We start from the raw sequence: 16,072 nt of genomic DNA, 5'->3' as shown, positions 1-16,072 counted from the left end.
CTTCCATAAGAGCCAGTTTGGTGTAGTGGTTAAGTGTGCAGACTTTTATCTGGGAGAACTGGGTCTGATTCCCCACTCTCCACTTGCAGCTGCTGAAATGGCCTTGGGTTAGCCATAGCTTTCGCCAAGCTGTCCTTGAAAGGGCAGCTTCTGTGAGAGCTCTTTCAGTCCCACCTACCTCACAGGGTGTCTGTTGTGGGGAAGAAAGGTAGAGGAGATTGTAGGTCACTCTGAGACTGAGATTCATGGTGAAGGGTAGGTTGTTGTCATCATCTTCTCAGTTGAAAGCAAATTTCTCCCAGTATTAAATAACTGGTTTCTGCACTGATTTAAACTTTTGCATGTGCCTTTGCTATCCTTCAGTAAGGCTGCCTAAACTTTCTGAGTGAAGGCATTTGGCAAAGATTCCATTTGAAATTAATATGACTGGGTCCAGTCTCGTTAAGACCTATAAACCTTGGATTATATACCATTAACCTTCCTGTTTTAAGAGAAAGAGGGAGCATTCTTGCCTTATTCACTTCCTCACCTCAATCCTGTTGTGTGTTGACCATTTTTGTCTGTGAGGCTCCCTGATTCCCAGCAATTGCCTTTTTGGTGGCCATAGAAAGGCTGGGGGAAGAAAGAGAAATATCTGCTTCCACCAGCAGAACATCCATAGGCTACAACTAATTACTTACATGCAACCCCCCCCCCAAAACTGAACAAAGGATGTGGTTACTTAATAAAATCTGAACTTCTTTTTATCATACTGTCAAGACTGTCTTAGAAAAATTTAAAACTAATTAAAATAATGTATGTTTTCTTTTGGTGAATTAATTCTTAGGGTGAACTTGGGACATTTAGCCAAAAAGGTTCTTTCTATTTTTCAAGATGACTGTGCACAGCAATACCAGGCTGCTCTGTTGGTACATGGAACCAGAATGAGGTAATCAAATCAATGTGTCCCTTGAACACCTTCCCTGGCTTTTTCTAAAGCATTGCCCTTTTTTCGGACCATTTGACATGACATATGGCTTCTGGATTTGTGATAATCTCCTATGCATATTATTGTTTCACTCAGTGATCCTATAAATGCGTAATTGGTACAGTCATCAGATTGTACATGTGTAGGGTTATATGCTTTGTGATGTATGTGCATGACTGACACAGATTCCAGAAGACACAAACAGGGCTTCATTTGAAGGCATTGGTGAGCTGTCCCCTTTGGCTTTTGCCTCAGCAGGATGAGGGAGAAGAGGATTAGCTCCTCAGATGTTTGGGTAGGAACAATACCTCTTGATCCTACATAAGATGCTACCCTTACTTTCTTTTTCATAATGCTACCTTGTCATTTTACCCAGTTTGTTTGGGTACAAATATAGTGCTATTAAGAAGGGGGAAGTCTGGTGACTGTCCTATGAGAGGTGAGAGTGTTACAGAAGCCACAGCAGTGTTTGTGGCTTCTATAACACCCTCACACTTCAGTGTTTCATAGAGATGAATAGCACTTCATGACTCAAAAAGCCATTTTTTTGATAAAGCATGAAGGAGGCAGAGAAAGTAAAGTCTACATAGGGATACCTTCAGTGGTGAATTGTTTGGATTCAATATCTTCCCCACTTCTTCTTTACCTTCCAAGCTTAACTTATGAATAGTACATTTCTAGGGTACCTTCAAAACACTTTGCAATGTTTTCCCTCTCTGCCACACTCCTGTGTTCATTATGCACCTGAGGAAGGAGGGTGTTGCATACAAAATCCCATACTTGTTTCCAAGCTTGTATTAGGCTTTATAATAACTCCTCAGATGCAGGAGCATAAATTTTCCCTACTATTGTCTAGAGCATTTCTGAAATCCTCAGCTTAACTAGAAATGAGGGATTTTTCCCTATTTGCATGATTTGGTCCACAGCAGGGCAGCTGACATCAATACAGGCACGTCATCGAGCTGGAGTTTGGTACCCATTTCAGCAGCCTACACACTGCAAATCTTCTCAAGCCTCAGAGCTGGAGTATTGATGGCAGTCTTTGTTTGCTGCATCAAGCAAGTTCCTCATATTGGAAGGAAGCCATTATTAAGACAAAGAGCAGCACTTAGAAAGAATGATTTTATGTTAAATGGTGTTTGGGGAATAATGCAAAGAGCAAATTGTCTGGTGGTGATGGAGAGCCAATGCATTGACTTATTACACCAGAGAAAAGTGCAGTCACTTAGGGAAGCAGTTGCGGCCATAACAGGGTTTTTAAAATTGCAGTATGCTTTTAGAGCACAGCACCTTTTCCAGTCTGTTTAGCTGGGGCTGAGGGTTTTTGATATACTAGTCACTTTGAGAATTTAGTTGTCTAGACAGAAGTTGTCAGGTTTGAATAGGTTCAGTCAAAATGTGGTAGCACCAAATTATGAAGCCATAACATGAAAGCTGATGCAAGAATTAGACTAGCTTGAGTCCAGTAGTGCCTTAGAGACCAACAAAATCTGGTGAGTATGAGCTTTCAAGAACTGAAGCTTTCTTCATCAGATACATTTTAGACTTAGACTACAATCCTAAACAGAATTATACCCTTCTAAACCCATTGACTTCAATGCACTTAGAGATACCTAACTTAGCTTAATACTGTTCTTTTAGTAGTGCTGCTGAATGACATCAGACCAAACTAAGATTACCTTTACAACCCCTTCTCTGTATCATGAATAGTCGTCATGTTACATAGGACTACTGGATGGCACCACAGCATTCTAACAAAGAGTACATGAAAAGTGGAACTCCAGATGCATATTTTAGGCAGGGCTGGATCTACATATTTTTTGAGAGGGGGCAAAACCAAAAAATGGCACCCCCATCCAAAAAATGAAGGGACCCTTGGGCAATCTGACACACACACTCCATTTAAACACCCCATCAGGTGTTTGTATGGGGAGGGGAAGCCTCAGCAGGGCTGGCCCTAGAGTGTTTTGAGCCCTAGCCAAAACTAATTTTGTGTGCCCCTCTGCAGCGCCACACCAGAGAAGGGGGTTAAAGTTTAAATTCCCTTCTCTAGAGTTGTGTAGCAGTGGCAAAAGGATAGGAACCTAGAATCATAGCATCCTAGAGTTGGAAGGGACCTCCAGGGTCATCTAGTCCAACTCCCTGCACAATGCAGGAAACTCACAAATATATCCCCCTAAATTCACAGGATCTTCATCCCAGGTTGGTTTTCCCTTCTCAATATGGCATGCATTTCTTTCCAAGGATCTGATGGCTGTTTGCATTTCTTTAAGTGCATAAACTGTTTGGGATCTGCAGCAAAGAAGGCCACAGTCCCAAGCATATATACTTGATACTAAATCCTGAGCTATGTGGAAGTTACTTCTGAGTAAAGGTTCAGGACTCTCAGCTGCAATTTTAGGTCCCTTCTCCTCTAGTCTCATTAAATTCAGTGGGACTTTCTTACAAGCCAGTATAAAATTTAGAGAGCTTCTCACCTTGAAAACAGAGAACTAGTAATAATATTCATAGTTTTGTTCCTTTATAGGGTGCTGCACAGACTAACATAAGGCAAGTCTCTGTCTTATGGAAGAGCTAAGGATTGCAAGGGATAAGTAAGCGAAAATGCAAAGTGTTTGCAACAGGATACTCTAAAAACTGGGTCTGTGTGAAAGTCGGATCTACAAGGATCACCATGAATTCATATGATTTTCATGGTGAAATGAAATGAAACCACCATCATGCTGTAGATCCTGTCTTAGACTATAGGCAATTCCAGAAAAATCATACCTCCACGAATCTGTGGTGCTACAACAATGGAAAAACATGTTTCCAAACCATGATCCTTATGAGTTTTGCTTTAGATCCCCCCAAGCTCACCATCAATTCTTCTATCATGTCCATGGGCAGAGTTTGCACCACAGAAATCATAGATCCACAGTTTCATGGCAGCACCATGGACCAAAAACTTGATTTTGAACCACAGATCCTCATGGATTCTCATGATTTTTGCTTTGGATCCCCCCAAGCTCACCATCCAATCACATATCATGTCCATGGGCAGAGTTTGCACCACAGAAATCATGGATCCACAGCTTCTTGGCAGCACCCTAGAGCAAAAACTTGGTTTTGAACCATGGATCCCCATGATTTTTGCTTTGGATCCCCCGAAGCTCACCATCTTATATCATGTCCGTGGACATTGTTTGCACCACAGAAATCATGGATCCATGGTTTCTGAGGTGCATACTCTGCCCATGGACATGATATGTGATTGGATGGTTAGCTTGGGGGGATCCAAAGCAAAAATCATGAGGATCCATGGTTCAAAATCAAGTTTTTGGTCCATGGTGCTGCCATGAAACCATGGATCCATGATTTCTGTGGTGCAAACTCTGCCCATGGACATGATATAAGAATTGATGGTGAGCTTGGGGGGATCCGAAGCAAAAATCATGAGGATCCATGAGGATCCGTGGTTTGGAAACATGTTTTTCCCATGTTGTGGTGCCACAGATTCATGGAGGCATGATTTTTCTGGTGCTGCCTATAGTCTAAGACAGGATCTACAGCATGATGGTTGTTTGATTTCATTTCAATGTAAAAATCATATGAATACATGAGGATCCGTGTAGACCTGACTTTTACCTTTTCCCATAAAAACTTACTCCAATGCATGTCAATCACTGACTTCTTTGAGATTCTCCTACCAGCATGTCCATGATCTTCCCTTCAGGCTTGTTGGTTCTAAGTCTGGAAAGGGTGGAGGGACAGGGGGTGGTGGTCTTGGAGAGAGCGAGCAGGTCTTGTTTACAGAAGAATCCCAGAGGTGGAATAGAGAAATCGACTCTTCTTTCTATTCTCTGTTTCAGTAGCAGCAAATGGTCAGCCTGGATTTTTTTCTCACCTGCCTTACTTTGATGAGCTGCAGGAATGAACTGCAATTGTCAAACTGCTGGCAAAGGGCTTTTTCATGCAGAGCAGAGGCTGGTTTTTTTGAAAGCACTTCTGAAGGGGGGGAGGAGATAGTCCATGAGATTCTTCCCTCTGTCCCTCTCACCCCAACACACACAACCGATTACGCTGTCGGGAAGGTGTGTAGGACCAGACGCCAATGGGAAGGGGCTGGGGTGGCAAGGAGGGGGAGAGAAGAAAAGCAGCCGAGAGGGAGCGATTATTGTATTCCTGTATGGCTGCGTGTGAGGCAAGAGAAGGGATTCCAGTGGGCCGGTGGGAGTGCAAAAGAAGCTGATCTTTCTCCCCCCCTTCCTGCAGGGGAGGTGCCCAAAACACCCCCCACCCCCAGATCTGGCCCTGATTTTAGGTAGATGATTGGAGCATGATTGCAATGGGAAGAAGTCAGGCACTGAAACTACTGGGATTTAAAATACTAATCTTTGACTAAATCGTGTCCCTTGTTTTCAAAGCTAAAAATTTATTAAACTGGTTATTCTATCAATGCTACATCTTATTTCAGAGATAAGTACTTGGCTAGGCACTTTTATTGTATTTGTATTAGTTGTCGCTGTGTTAACAGTTCATATACCCAAGATACCTGAAAGGTTTTGGATAGTCACATGGTCTCCCAAAGACATAATTAATTACTTATGTACATGATATACCATGATTTTGTTAGTTTTCCATTGAAGTCTGGTCTGTGTCTCACTCCTTTTTTTGTTCTTGTTCAAGTTAAAAAGTTTCTTACTGCAGTGAGATTTAAGTCCCATAGCATCTTAGTTTCTTACTAATTCCTCTGTAAATTCTACAGGGTATGGAAGATAATAGTGTGCATCTGGGACTTGTAACTACCTTTCCTTTTCTTGCTATGAAAAATGCCTCAAAGCTGCAGTGAGATGCAAAATGTATAGCCCCAGAGCTTGGTCTTCAAAGCATGTGATTCAGGAACCTTGCCAGAGCTAAGCTGGTCTGAGTTTGATCAATGCCTGGATAGGAGATCACCTGGGAACCTGATTATAATGCTTTGTGTTTCATAATGAATGAAAGTCAGGATGTTCATGTAGTAAAATATTAATAGAGGGTTGGATCCCAATAACCATTAGCAGAACTTGGCTGGCAGAATGGACCCTTCCTTCCTCCTCTTGTCTTCTGCAACCCTCTGAGCCACCCAAAAAGGCCAGGGTATCCTCGGGAAGAATATGGGTTGCAATTGAATAGGCTGTTGAAGTGGAATATCAGTACAAATTGCAGATCCCTTCTTCTGTCCCTGTAGCAAATGGACACTTTTGGATCCAACCAATTTTTAAAATCTAAATGTACTTTATGGGGGGGGGGGGATATCATTTTTGTGGAGTAACATCAGTTTTGTAGAGCTTGGCCATTCAGTTCCTGGTGAACTCTATATCTGAACACTAAACTGTTTGGTTTAAGTATTTTCATTTCAGAGCAACTTAAACATGAAGTTATTAAAAGAAAGGGGGCAGCTCTCCATTGCTAACAGCTATTAACTAGGATTTTGTTTTACCTGCAGGAAGGTGTTTGAGATGAGGAAACATTTGAAGAAACTTAACAGATCATTAACTGCCTGCAGTGTGGAGATGTCAGGATGCCAGGATGACCTCTATAATGTACAGATTTTCTTTCTGCTTAGGACTCTGCATTTAAAGCAACTCAGTTATAATAATTTTGATAAAAATACCAGCATATAGGGTAGAATTCATATTATCTGAGCCTCAGTTATCTTCAGTTACGTGAATCTACAACTGTGTCATAGAACTGCATTTGTTTCTAAGTGCTGAGCTTGATCAAGCCACTGAATGGGGTCCAATCTCTGGGTTTTCAGTGGCATGCAGAAATAAAGAAAAATAAAGAAAATTGCACAGGATGAACAGTGGGGCAGGACTTGAGATTGAAAATTGTTCTTCATGTTTCAAAATCTTGGATTCAGACTACTTATACATACCTTGGAAGACCTTGGAAGTAAAAATGGCTTGCAAGCTGATTTATTATCAGAATGAAAAGAGGCATTAGAACTCTGTGTGCCTTGTCAAGAGTAATCTTTAGCTAAGGGCATGATCTCTAGATATCACCTCTTAGAATAGCAATTTGTAAGGTTTTCCCTGTAAACATTTGAGGAATATCATAACCAACACCAGTACTTTTCTGGATGGCAGAAGAACTTAATGGGATGATGGTTCTAGACTGCTAATTAGCAAACCATGCTGCTGTAATCTTGCAAGGGTCTTCTCCAGTAATGTGGTGATGTCAAATGGAGGCACCATGGCTCAGTTGCTACAGCATCCGTTTGGCATGCAAAAGATCCCAGGTTCAGTCCCTGGCATCTCACGTTAAAAGGACTGGGTAGGTAGCAGGTGATGTGAAAGACCTCTATTTTAGACCAAGGAGAGCAATTGCCATTCTAAATAGACATTACTGAACTTGATGGACCAGTGATCTGATTCCATATAAGTTAGCTTCATGTGTGTCATATGATGAAGGCTTAAAATACTGAGGCAGTCCAGTGATTATTGTAGCCATTAGATGAATAACATGGTTTCCTAATCCCTGACTAACAGACAATACTACTAGATGTGGCACTTTCCGCAAGTAAGATGCACCCATGCTGGTTTATGAAAGCAGTATTTCATATAATCAGCTCCATTATTTTAAAGTAACCTGTAGAGGCAACCATGACTTTCATGTAAACATTGTACTCAATTTAAAGGCATTTCATTTTCAATAGCATCAAATAATAATTACGAAAGAGCTAGAGTTGCCTGCAATGAGATGTGCATTTTCATTTTCTTGAAGGTTTTGGATGAGCTGCCACAGAGATTCCTTCAGGACAAAATGACAACTGTTCATTCTTCACAAGGTTCCTTAAAGCAGAAAAACCAGGCTATGATGTCTGGGTACGTATGCCCAATGCCGTTGCCAAGGGATATGGAAACTGGATGTTCCCAGAGTGCTCTTCTCTTGACACTAGTTTGTTTGTTTATTGATGAGATTTATATCTTGCCAAGGCAGGCTCGGGGCAGGTAACAGCATAAAAACATATATATTGATCTATTAAAATCCTAAAATCAACAATCCAATAAATCACAATTCATAACATTAGTTAAGGACAAAATGGCTATAATCTATGAATCTGCTCCAGGCACACTAATGATAATTAATAGCACAGATGTTCCAAAACAATGAGCAGTCAAAGGCAGGTCTGGCCAATATCTACCCAGTGCATAGCATACAGCAGGAGTGGCAGATGGGAATCAGGGTAATACAGAGTGGGTTAGAGTTTCTGTAATCTGTAGTTCAAACTATCGCACCATTGCACTCATTTAACATGCCAGCAAGGTCATGTTAAAGATCCTACAAGCTAGGCTTCAGCAGTATGTAGATCAGGAACTACCAGAAGTTCAAGCTGGGTTTTGGAGAGGTAGAGGAACTAGAGATCAAATTGCCAACATTCAGTGGATTATGGAGAAAGCACGGGAGTATCAGAAAAATGTCTATTTCTGCTTCATTGACTACGCTAAAGTCTTTGATTGTGTGGATCACAACAAACTGGCAAGTCCTTAAAGAGATGGGAGTACCAGACCACCTCACATTTCTCTTGAGAAACCTGCGTAAGGGTCAAGAAGCAACGGTCAGAATGGGATATGGAACAACTGATTGTATAGAATAGGAAAAGATGTTCGACAAGGATGTATATTGTCACCCTGCTTATTTAATTTATATGCAGAGTACATAATGCAGAATGCCGGCCTGGATGAAGCAGAAGCTGGAATTAAGATTGCCGGGAAAAACATCAACAACCTCAGATATGCAGATGATACCACTCTAATGGCAGAAAGTGAGGAGGACCCAAAGAACCTCTTGTTGAGGGTGAAAGAGGAGAGCACAAAAGTAGGCTTGAAACTCAACATCAAAAAAACTAAGATCATGGCATCTGGCCCCATCACACCTTGGCAAATAGAAGGGGAAGACATCGAAGTAGTGACAGACTTCACATTTCTGGGATCCAAGATCACTGGAGATGGTGACTGTAGCCATGAAATTAAAAGACATTTGCTCCTTGGGAGGACAGCTATTATATGGGCAGTATAATAAAAAGTAGAGACATCACCCTGCCAACAAAAGTCTATATAGTCAAAGCAATGGTATTCCCAGTAGTAATGTATGGCTGTGAGAGCTGGGCCATAAGGAAGGCCAAGTGCAGAAGAATAGATGCTTTCGAGCTGTGGTGCTGGAGAAGAATTTTGAGAGTCCCTTGGACTGCAAGAAGATCAAATCAGTCAATCCTAAGGGAAATCAACCCAGACTGGAAGGTCAGATGCTGAAGCTCAAATACTTTGGCCACCAAATGAGAAGGGAGCACTCACTGGAGAAGATCCTGATGCTGGGAAAGACAAGGCAAAAGAAGGGGACAGCAAAAGATGAGATGGTTGGACAGCGTTACTGATGTAACAAACACGAATTTGAGCAGATTTTGGAGGATGGTGGAAGACAGGAGGGCCTGGCATGACTTTGTCCATGGGGCCTCAAAGAGTAGGACTCAACTGTGCGACTGAACAACAAAAAAATCTGTAGTGAAAAAAGGCAGCACTGTTGCAATCCACAGTGAGATTCCTTGGAAATATAAATTGAGAAAATAAATAAATAAAAACTGTTATTCTTGCAAAGAAAATGTTAATGATTTTTCAAGAAAAATCCTTTCCCCCTGTCATTAGGTAACTGCCTTTTCTGCTGTTTCCTTCAGGCACTTGTGTCCCTTACAGGAATATTCCCCCCAAAGCAGTTTTCCTTACTAGCAGTTGCTCCACCCATGGGCTTTTGGTTTTCCCGGCTCAAGCGATCAGTTCTTCACCAGCTGCTGTGTGGGTGCATTTTGAGCTGCAGCTCCCTTCACTTTTCCTTGCAGATTCTGGATCTTCGAAAAACGAGAGCAAGAAGCCACGAGGGAAATTGGAAGGAGCTACGTGTCAAAATGTGCCCACACAGCAACTGGTGGGGAACTGATCAATTGAGCCAGGGAAAGCAGAAGTCCAGGAGTGGAGCAACTGCTAGTGAGGAATCTGTGTCTAGGTTTTCCAGCTGACCTGTGCCCAAGTGTTCAGCTTTCATGCCTTCCATTCAGAGGTGCTTCTGTTTCCTTACATATGAAGTGATAAAGTTTATGCTAATCTGGAGTATTTTTTCCAATTATTATTTCAACTGTTAGTTAGGGTATATCACATCTCCTCATCTAAGGCATCATAATCTTCCACTTGCAAAATTACATCTGCTTGTCAAAACTCTCAGTTGTAAAAAAATTTGTTAGGGTAGTACTATTTTCATCAGCAATCATGGCATACACTAGAACATTTTCAAAAATTGTATACTAAATGGAATATGTTGGGTAACAAATGGAATATGTTGATTTATGGAATAAAGAAATTCATAGTTTTAAAGCACATAAATACATTTGTTACCCATAGTCAGGGAAGCCTGTTCACTAGGCAGTCCTAGGTGATTGTTAGGGTGTCAGCCATAGAAGGGCACCAAACAGCCTGGCCACCATGCCTGGACATGGCATCGGGGAGCTGGCCCTAGCAGATGACTGGTCATGGCTCACTCCCTCTGTTGAGAAGGTGGGGCATGGTGCGTCATGTTCATGCCAAGGTGGATGAAGTGACTTCACCAACCACTGAAAGAGAAGGACCAACAGTGTCTCCCTGCCTACCCGTGCGGCGGGGGGAGGTGAAGAAGATGCCAGGGCTTACCCCACTTCCAAGGGTGAGAAGGATGACTGGAAATCTTCCTGCTTCCCCATGGTGTAGGGAAAGGTGAAGAGGGTAGTAGGTGCCAGCAAGTGCCACCACTGGGGCTTGCCCTGCTGCCAGGTGCAAGGAGGATTGGCACCACCTTTGTGTTTCCCCATGGGAGTGAAGCCTGGGTGCCCTGGGCACCCTAAATCTCCAAGCCAGCTGTGCCTTCAATCTTAATAAATTTCTTCCTACTACTTTTATTCATACACACTGAATATGTAGCCAGTAGCTTAATATTGAGGGCTTATTTTAAATTTTGTTGTTGCACAGATATTGAATGTTGGCTACTTGATTTAGTTGCCAACCCAGTCCTAGATATTCTAGATTCTTTATGACAGTGTGCATTCACAGTGTTGTAAGGAAACATCAGTTGAATTTAGGACACTGGCAGACTCTTAGAGCAGCAGAGAAGAATACTGGGGCAGTGACAGGATGTGTAAGAAATAAAGATTTGGAGGTCAAACTGAGGGGCTCAGAGGGCCCACAGACCAGTGGTTGGGAAGGAGCATGCTCATATATTAACGATTGTGAGCGCTTTTCTTGGTTGGAGGAAGCTGCATTGGCTTCATAGTTAAAAGCCTTTTTTGTATTTTGAACAGAATGCAAGAGCTACAAGAACAGATGAAAATAGTAGCTAACAATCTGCAGCTAAACAACAGCATCATCCAGAGGTAAGAAGCTCTAAAACAGCTCTGAGTGATGGTATAAAGGGTACTAGAATACAATGGCCTGATGTGGATTTAAAGAAAATGTCTGCTTCCTCCCACAGTAAAACAAACAACAATGAAGGATAAAATAATGTATTTGTAGGGAGGAGAAAATAAATTTCTCTCCAGACATATTTCAGTAGTTTTATAAAATTTAGCCTGTGAAGTCTCTAAGGTGAATAACAACATTTATAAACATCAAATGCTTCATTTGCTAAAGGAAATTAAAGGTCAAAATAGCAATATGAAGCTAAAATTACCCTTGCTTAAGCAGCCCAAATTAATGCCAGTCCAAATTGATGTTTTTGGCATACTTCTGGAAGATACCTAAGCTCAGGGAATTATCTGCACTCCAACTTGCTTCTTGGAGGAGATTATCAAGAAACCACTCTAGGGTGACTGAAGAGAATGGGTCGGAGGTGTGGGTTGGTAGATCTGTTGGGTTCCTCACAACAATGTCCCAGTCTAGTGTGATGCTATTTCCTGTGATATGAGAGACCCACAACAGGAATAGTGTCTTGGGTGCAAATCTCAAGTCAATATCACCTAAATTATGGATCAAAACAGTGCCCAGATCCATGCCTACAAATTTCCAGTTTAAAAAAAATTAAAAACCTAGGGGGAAGAGACTTGAAACCAATGTTCCCTCTAAGTTGCAGAATCTTGTGAGCAAAAATTCTACTTTGTGAGCTATTGGTATTAAAGTTGTGAACTACTGCATAACTTATTGTGCTCTGGGGCCATTTTTCCTGAGCTAAGACAAAAATGTGTGAGCTGGAAGCTAAAAATCTGAGCTAGCTCACGTTAACTCAGCTTAGAGGGAACACTGCTTGGGACATGTTGCTTCACTGGTGCCCAAAGTGACAATTTGGGGAGGTTGTGCAATCAGTCTAGTCCTGGTTTTGTAATTTTTGTTTGTTCATGTGTGGTGTAAATATAGATTGAGAGGAAGCAAACAGTCTCTTAAGCATGCAAGGTGATAGCTGTGTTAAGAACATTTGAATACATGTCTGCTCTTCGCCCATATCACCTCTCCTTTGTTTCATCTGCATGTCTGTCTTCCTTTCTTACAGAGCATTCAGTTCCTTGCAACGGGCTCAGCATTTTTTTTTCAAGTTAGAAAACTAAAAACTAATAGTGAACCCTTCCAAGAGAACCTTGTTTAGCTGTGCATGTCGGATTGTCACAATAAGAAGCTTATTCAGCTTGCTTGTAAAAAAGCAGCATGGGAATAGTTCAGATCAGTAAGACCAAGGCCTCCTTTATCTTGTGAGAATCCCTGTACTTCTATGGCTATCTTTCTTTTTTTAAAGTAATGTTTATTTTCTCCTAAATGGACTGTTGTGTGGAAGGGCAAATCACTGGGGACATGTATTGCTATATTATTTCTCTGTTAAGGGGGAAAAAAACAGAAAACTGAACAAAAATCTTTAATCTAAACCTTTTTCTCTGACTTTGTTCCTATAGGTTAAATGGTTTTACATCCACACCAGACTTATAAGGGAAAAAGTAATTTTCAGATCCTGAAACAATATTGCATCGTGGACATATCAGTTTTCATCCAGCACTAGAAATCCGCAGCATTTTGTCTCAAATATACCAATGTATTCTACTTCCCTATTCTAGTATTTTAATGTGGCTTCGCTGTACCATGGATCTAATTAATCTGCATAGTGTGGTCATGTTCCCTGAGTTTGAGGTCTGACAAACTTGGAGCATCCAAGCAAGTGCATGCTGAGAAAAGAGTGATTTGCAAATGCCCATTTGTCCTACAGCTACAAAAAGCAGGGGAGCCCTCCCAAGTTAGCAAGCTGACTTATCTGCAGTGTTCGTTATTCAGAAGTACAAATACTTATGTACTTAGTAAGGACATAGACATTAAGCTTCTAGGAGCCCATTTGACCTCATCATTTGTCTCACAGTGGGAATGCTTTTGCAGTGATTTCCCTGGAGGAATACGTACAGAAAATGAATTGGTTATTCACCTGGAAACATATGCAGGAAAGATTCTTCAGCAGAAATACACCAGTATTCTTATGTATTAAGTACTCTGATAAAGCAACATGCCATGTCTTACCAGGCCTCCAGTGACTTAGTCTTTCAGTTGAGTTTTGCTCTTTGCTGTGCCCTCTGGTGGGTTAATGCAGAAGAATGATTTGTCATCAGAGACTGAGGGCAGTAGATATTAAAAGTGACATCATCACAGTGGTATTGTTGCCTCTGGCATATACCCTTATTTATTTCCCCCCTGATATAATGTCTTATCAAAAAGGCTCCAAAGGTTGTTGAAACACCACAGAAACTGAAATAACCTGGAGTAATGCACAGACCTTATGAGAAATAATGGCTCTGTTGCGTCTCTTTCAGCTCCCTGTAAAAAATTGTCTCCGTTCTGAGTTATAAAGGCAGAATCAAATAGAAGTAGATGTTCCTAATGGCTCATTTCCTCAGGACCAGGGATCACGTTTGAAGCTTCAGTTTCTCTGGTATGAATGAATAGTTGCCTCTTATGCCTGTGGAAAAAAATATATATCTCAGCACTTGGAGACCACTGCTCTCCACCCTTGAGAGTGGATGGCCTGGTACCAAACGGGGGTATTTGCAATATCAGTTTCTTCCCTTAGGGGTATTTGCAATATCAGTTTCTTCCCCGTCATAATGAAAATTATTTTTGCTAGCATATAATTATTAGAAGTGACTCAAATTGCCCTTGCAATATTGCACATATAGGCTGCGATCACACACACAAAATAATGTACTTTCAAACCACTTTCAATGCACTTTCCAACTGGATTTTTGCCAGTTCACACAGTTGTAAAGTGCATTGAAAATGGATTGAAAGTGCATTATTGTGTGTGTGTGATCGCAGCCATAGAGTATCTGCACACATGACTGGGCTCCATCTACACATGGCACCATGCGGATACCTGGAGGTGCTGACAAATACATTGAGTGGGCAGGGAGGTAAAGCCTGGACCTCAGTAGGCAGAGCTAGCATATCATCTGAACCAGTAACTCCCTTTTCTAAAAAATTTTGATTTTGATTGATCGTGTTACGGGTTTATGGGATAGAATAGTTAAACATGATTTTCATGGGCAGCATTTCTCCCAAAATATAAAATAAAATATTGGTCAGGGTTTTCCATATATTTTAAACCTACACTTGGCAGTAGGTCTGGCCATATTTACATAATGGTTTCTTGATATTTGATTACTGTTCACTTGATGAATGACAACTGAATGTGTGAACTGACTTCATTGGAAAACCTCATTCAATTTTTTCCTATGGTGTTTGATCTGTTATGACCCTTTCAGACACTCAAGTCATCACTCGATGTTCTCGTTCCCAACCACAAAACGTGCATTTGTCATCCTGAAGTATCCCTGTTTCAACTTAGACATTAGATGCTGCAGATTTTTTAAAATTCATAGCCATTACCTCTAAGGAACCATGAATAGAATGGGCCTAATTGCTTCATAACGTTAATGGGCAGTTAACAAGATTTGCTAGAGTTGCCAAGTCCAACTCAAGAAATATCTGGGGACTTTGAGGGTGAAGCCAGGAGCAAGGGTGTGACAAGCACAATTGAACACCAAAGGGAGTTCTGTCAACCACATTTAAATGCCTTCCCTCCATTTGGAATAATGAAGGATAGGGTAACCTTTGGAACTCATAGAATTTTGAAACTTGGAGGGTGTTTTGAGGAGAGGTACTGGCTGTTATGCTGAATATTTGGCACCTCTTCCTCAAAAAATAGCCTCCTTAGAGCCTCAGATACTGACAGATTGTTCCATTGTACTCTATGAGAATTTGTCTCCATAGGGTATAATGGAGTCCCCAGCAACATTTCCCCCTCCCCCCATTTTCTGATAACCCTGAAGCAGGAGGAGGGTCTCCAAGCCAGGGGGTCCTCTGCTCCCACCTGGGGATTGACAACCCTAAGGTTTACCTGTTAAGCCAACTAATACCTGGGATGATAAGACGTCAGGTCTCTCTTAAAATGTTCTCTTTTGCTTTAATCTGTGTTGATTCCTACTTTACTCATCCAGCACTAGCCATGCTACTGTTTCATTTTCAAAATCAGACACTGGAAAAAATAGGCATAAAGTGCTCATTATTTTCCTTGGGGTTTTTGTATGTGGGAAAAAACTTGAGAATTGGCAATTGTGACCATTGTATAAAAGACAGATTTTTTGTTTTCTTTCTTAAAATCAGAATCCTCCTTAATTTCTAATTGTATGTTCAGTGAGAAGTTTGGAATAGTTCTCAGAAAAACAATGTGCACCAACAAATTGCATTGTGTGTGATGTGAAGGCACTGGTGGTGACCATATGATGACCACTGATAGGCTCCATCACACATGACATGTTTTAGATGTATATATATCCAAGATTATGTAATTATTCATGCCAGAGTATGTATCTCTATCAAATTTACTCATCAGTCACCTGCAGCATGTGACATGACCTGTGTGGTAGTGTAATCATATCACAGACACAACACTATGGGGGAGAGAACACTATGGAGTTTTATTTGGCAGGGCTTTGCTAACTGCCCTGGCTGCTTTTGTGCTTCCTGGTCCATGTTTAGTTCTGATCTGGTGGCACCCTCATACCTGAGTGTTGCCTCTGATGTGTCAACCTGTGTGGCAGCT

The 16,072-nt window shown here is 41.3% G+C and overlaps 1 protein-coding gene across 2 annotated transcripts in view; it reads left to right on the top strand.

Moving 5' to 3' along the window:
* IKBKE (inhibitor of nuclear factor kappa B kinase subunit epsilon) overlaps positions 1-13,498 on the top strand; it is a 50,875-nt gene extending 37,377 nt beyond the window's left edge. For both annotated transcript variants that reach the window (XM_060231290.1, XM_060231291.1), the window contains 5 exons: positions 827-928; positions 6,435-6,531; positions 7,715-7,815; positions 11,310-11,381; positions 12,885-13,498. In XM_060231290.1, coding sequence (XP_060087273.1) covers positions 827-928; positions 6,435-6,531; positions 7,715-7,815; positions 11,310-11,381; positions 12,885-12,918 — 406 coding nt within the window. In that variant the 3' untranslated portion in view covers positions 12,919-13,498. The remainder of the gene's footprint in view (positions 1-826; positions 929-6,434; positions 6,532-7,714; positions 7,816-11,309; positions 11,382-12,884) is intronic.
* Positions 13,499-16,072: the final 2,574 nt, after the last annotated feature.

Source organism: Heteronotia binoei, chromosome 2, assembly GCF_032191835.1.
Source record: "Heteronotia binoei isolate CCM8104 ecotype False Entrance Well chromosome 2, APGP_CSIRO_Hbin_v1, whole genome shotgun sequence".
In the NCBI taxonomy this organism is placed as follows: Eukaryota; Metazoa; Chordata; class Lepidosauria; order Squamata; family Gekkonidae; genus Heteronotia; species Heteronotia binoei.
Note: the sequence above shows the minus strand (reverse complement) of the source record. Positions and strands in the feature narration are given on the sequence as shown.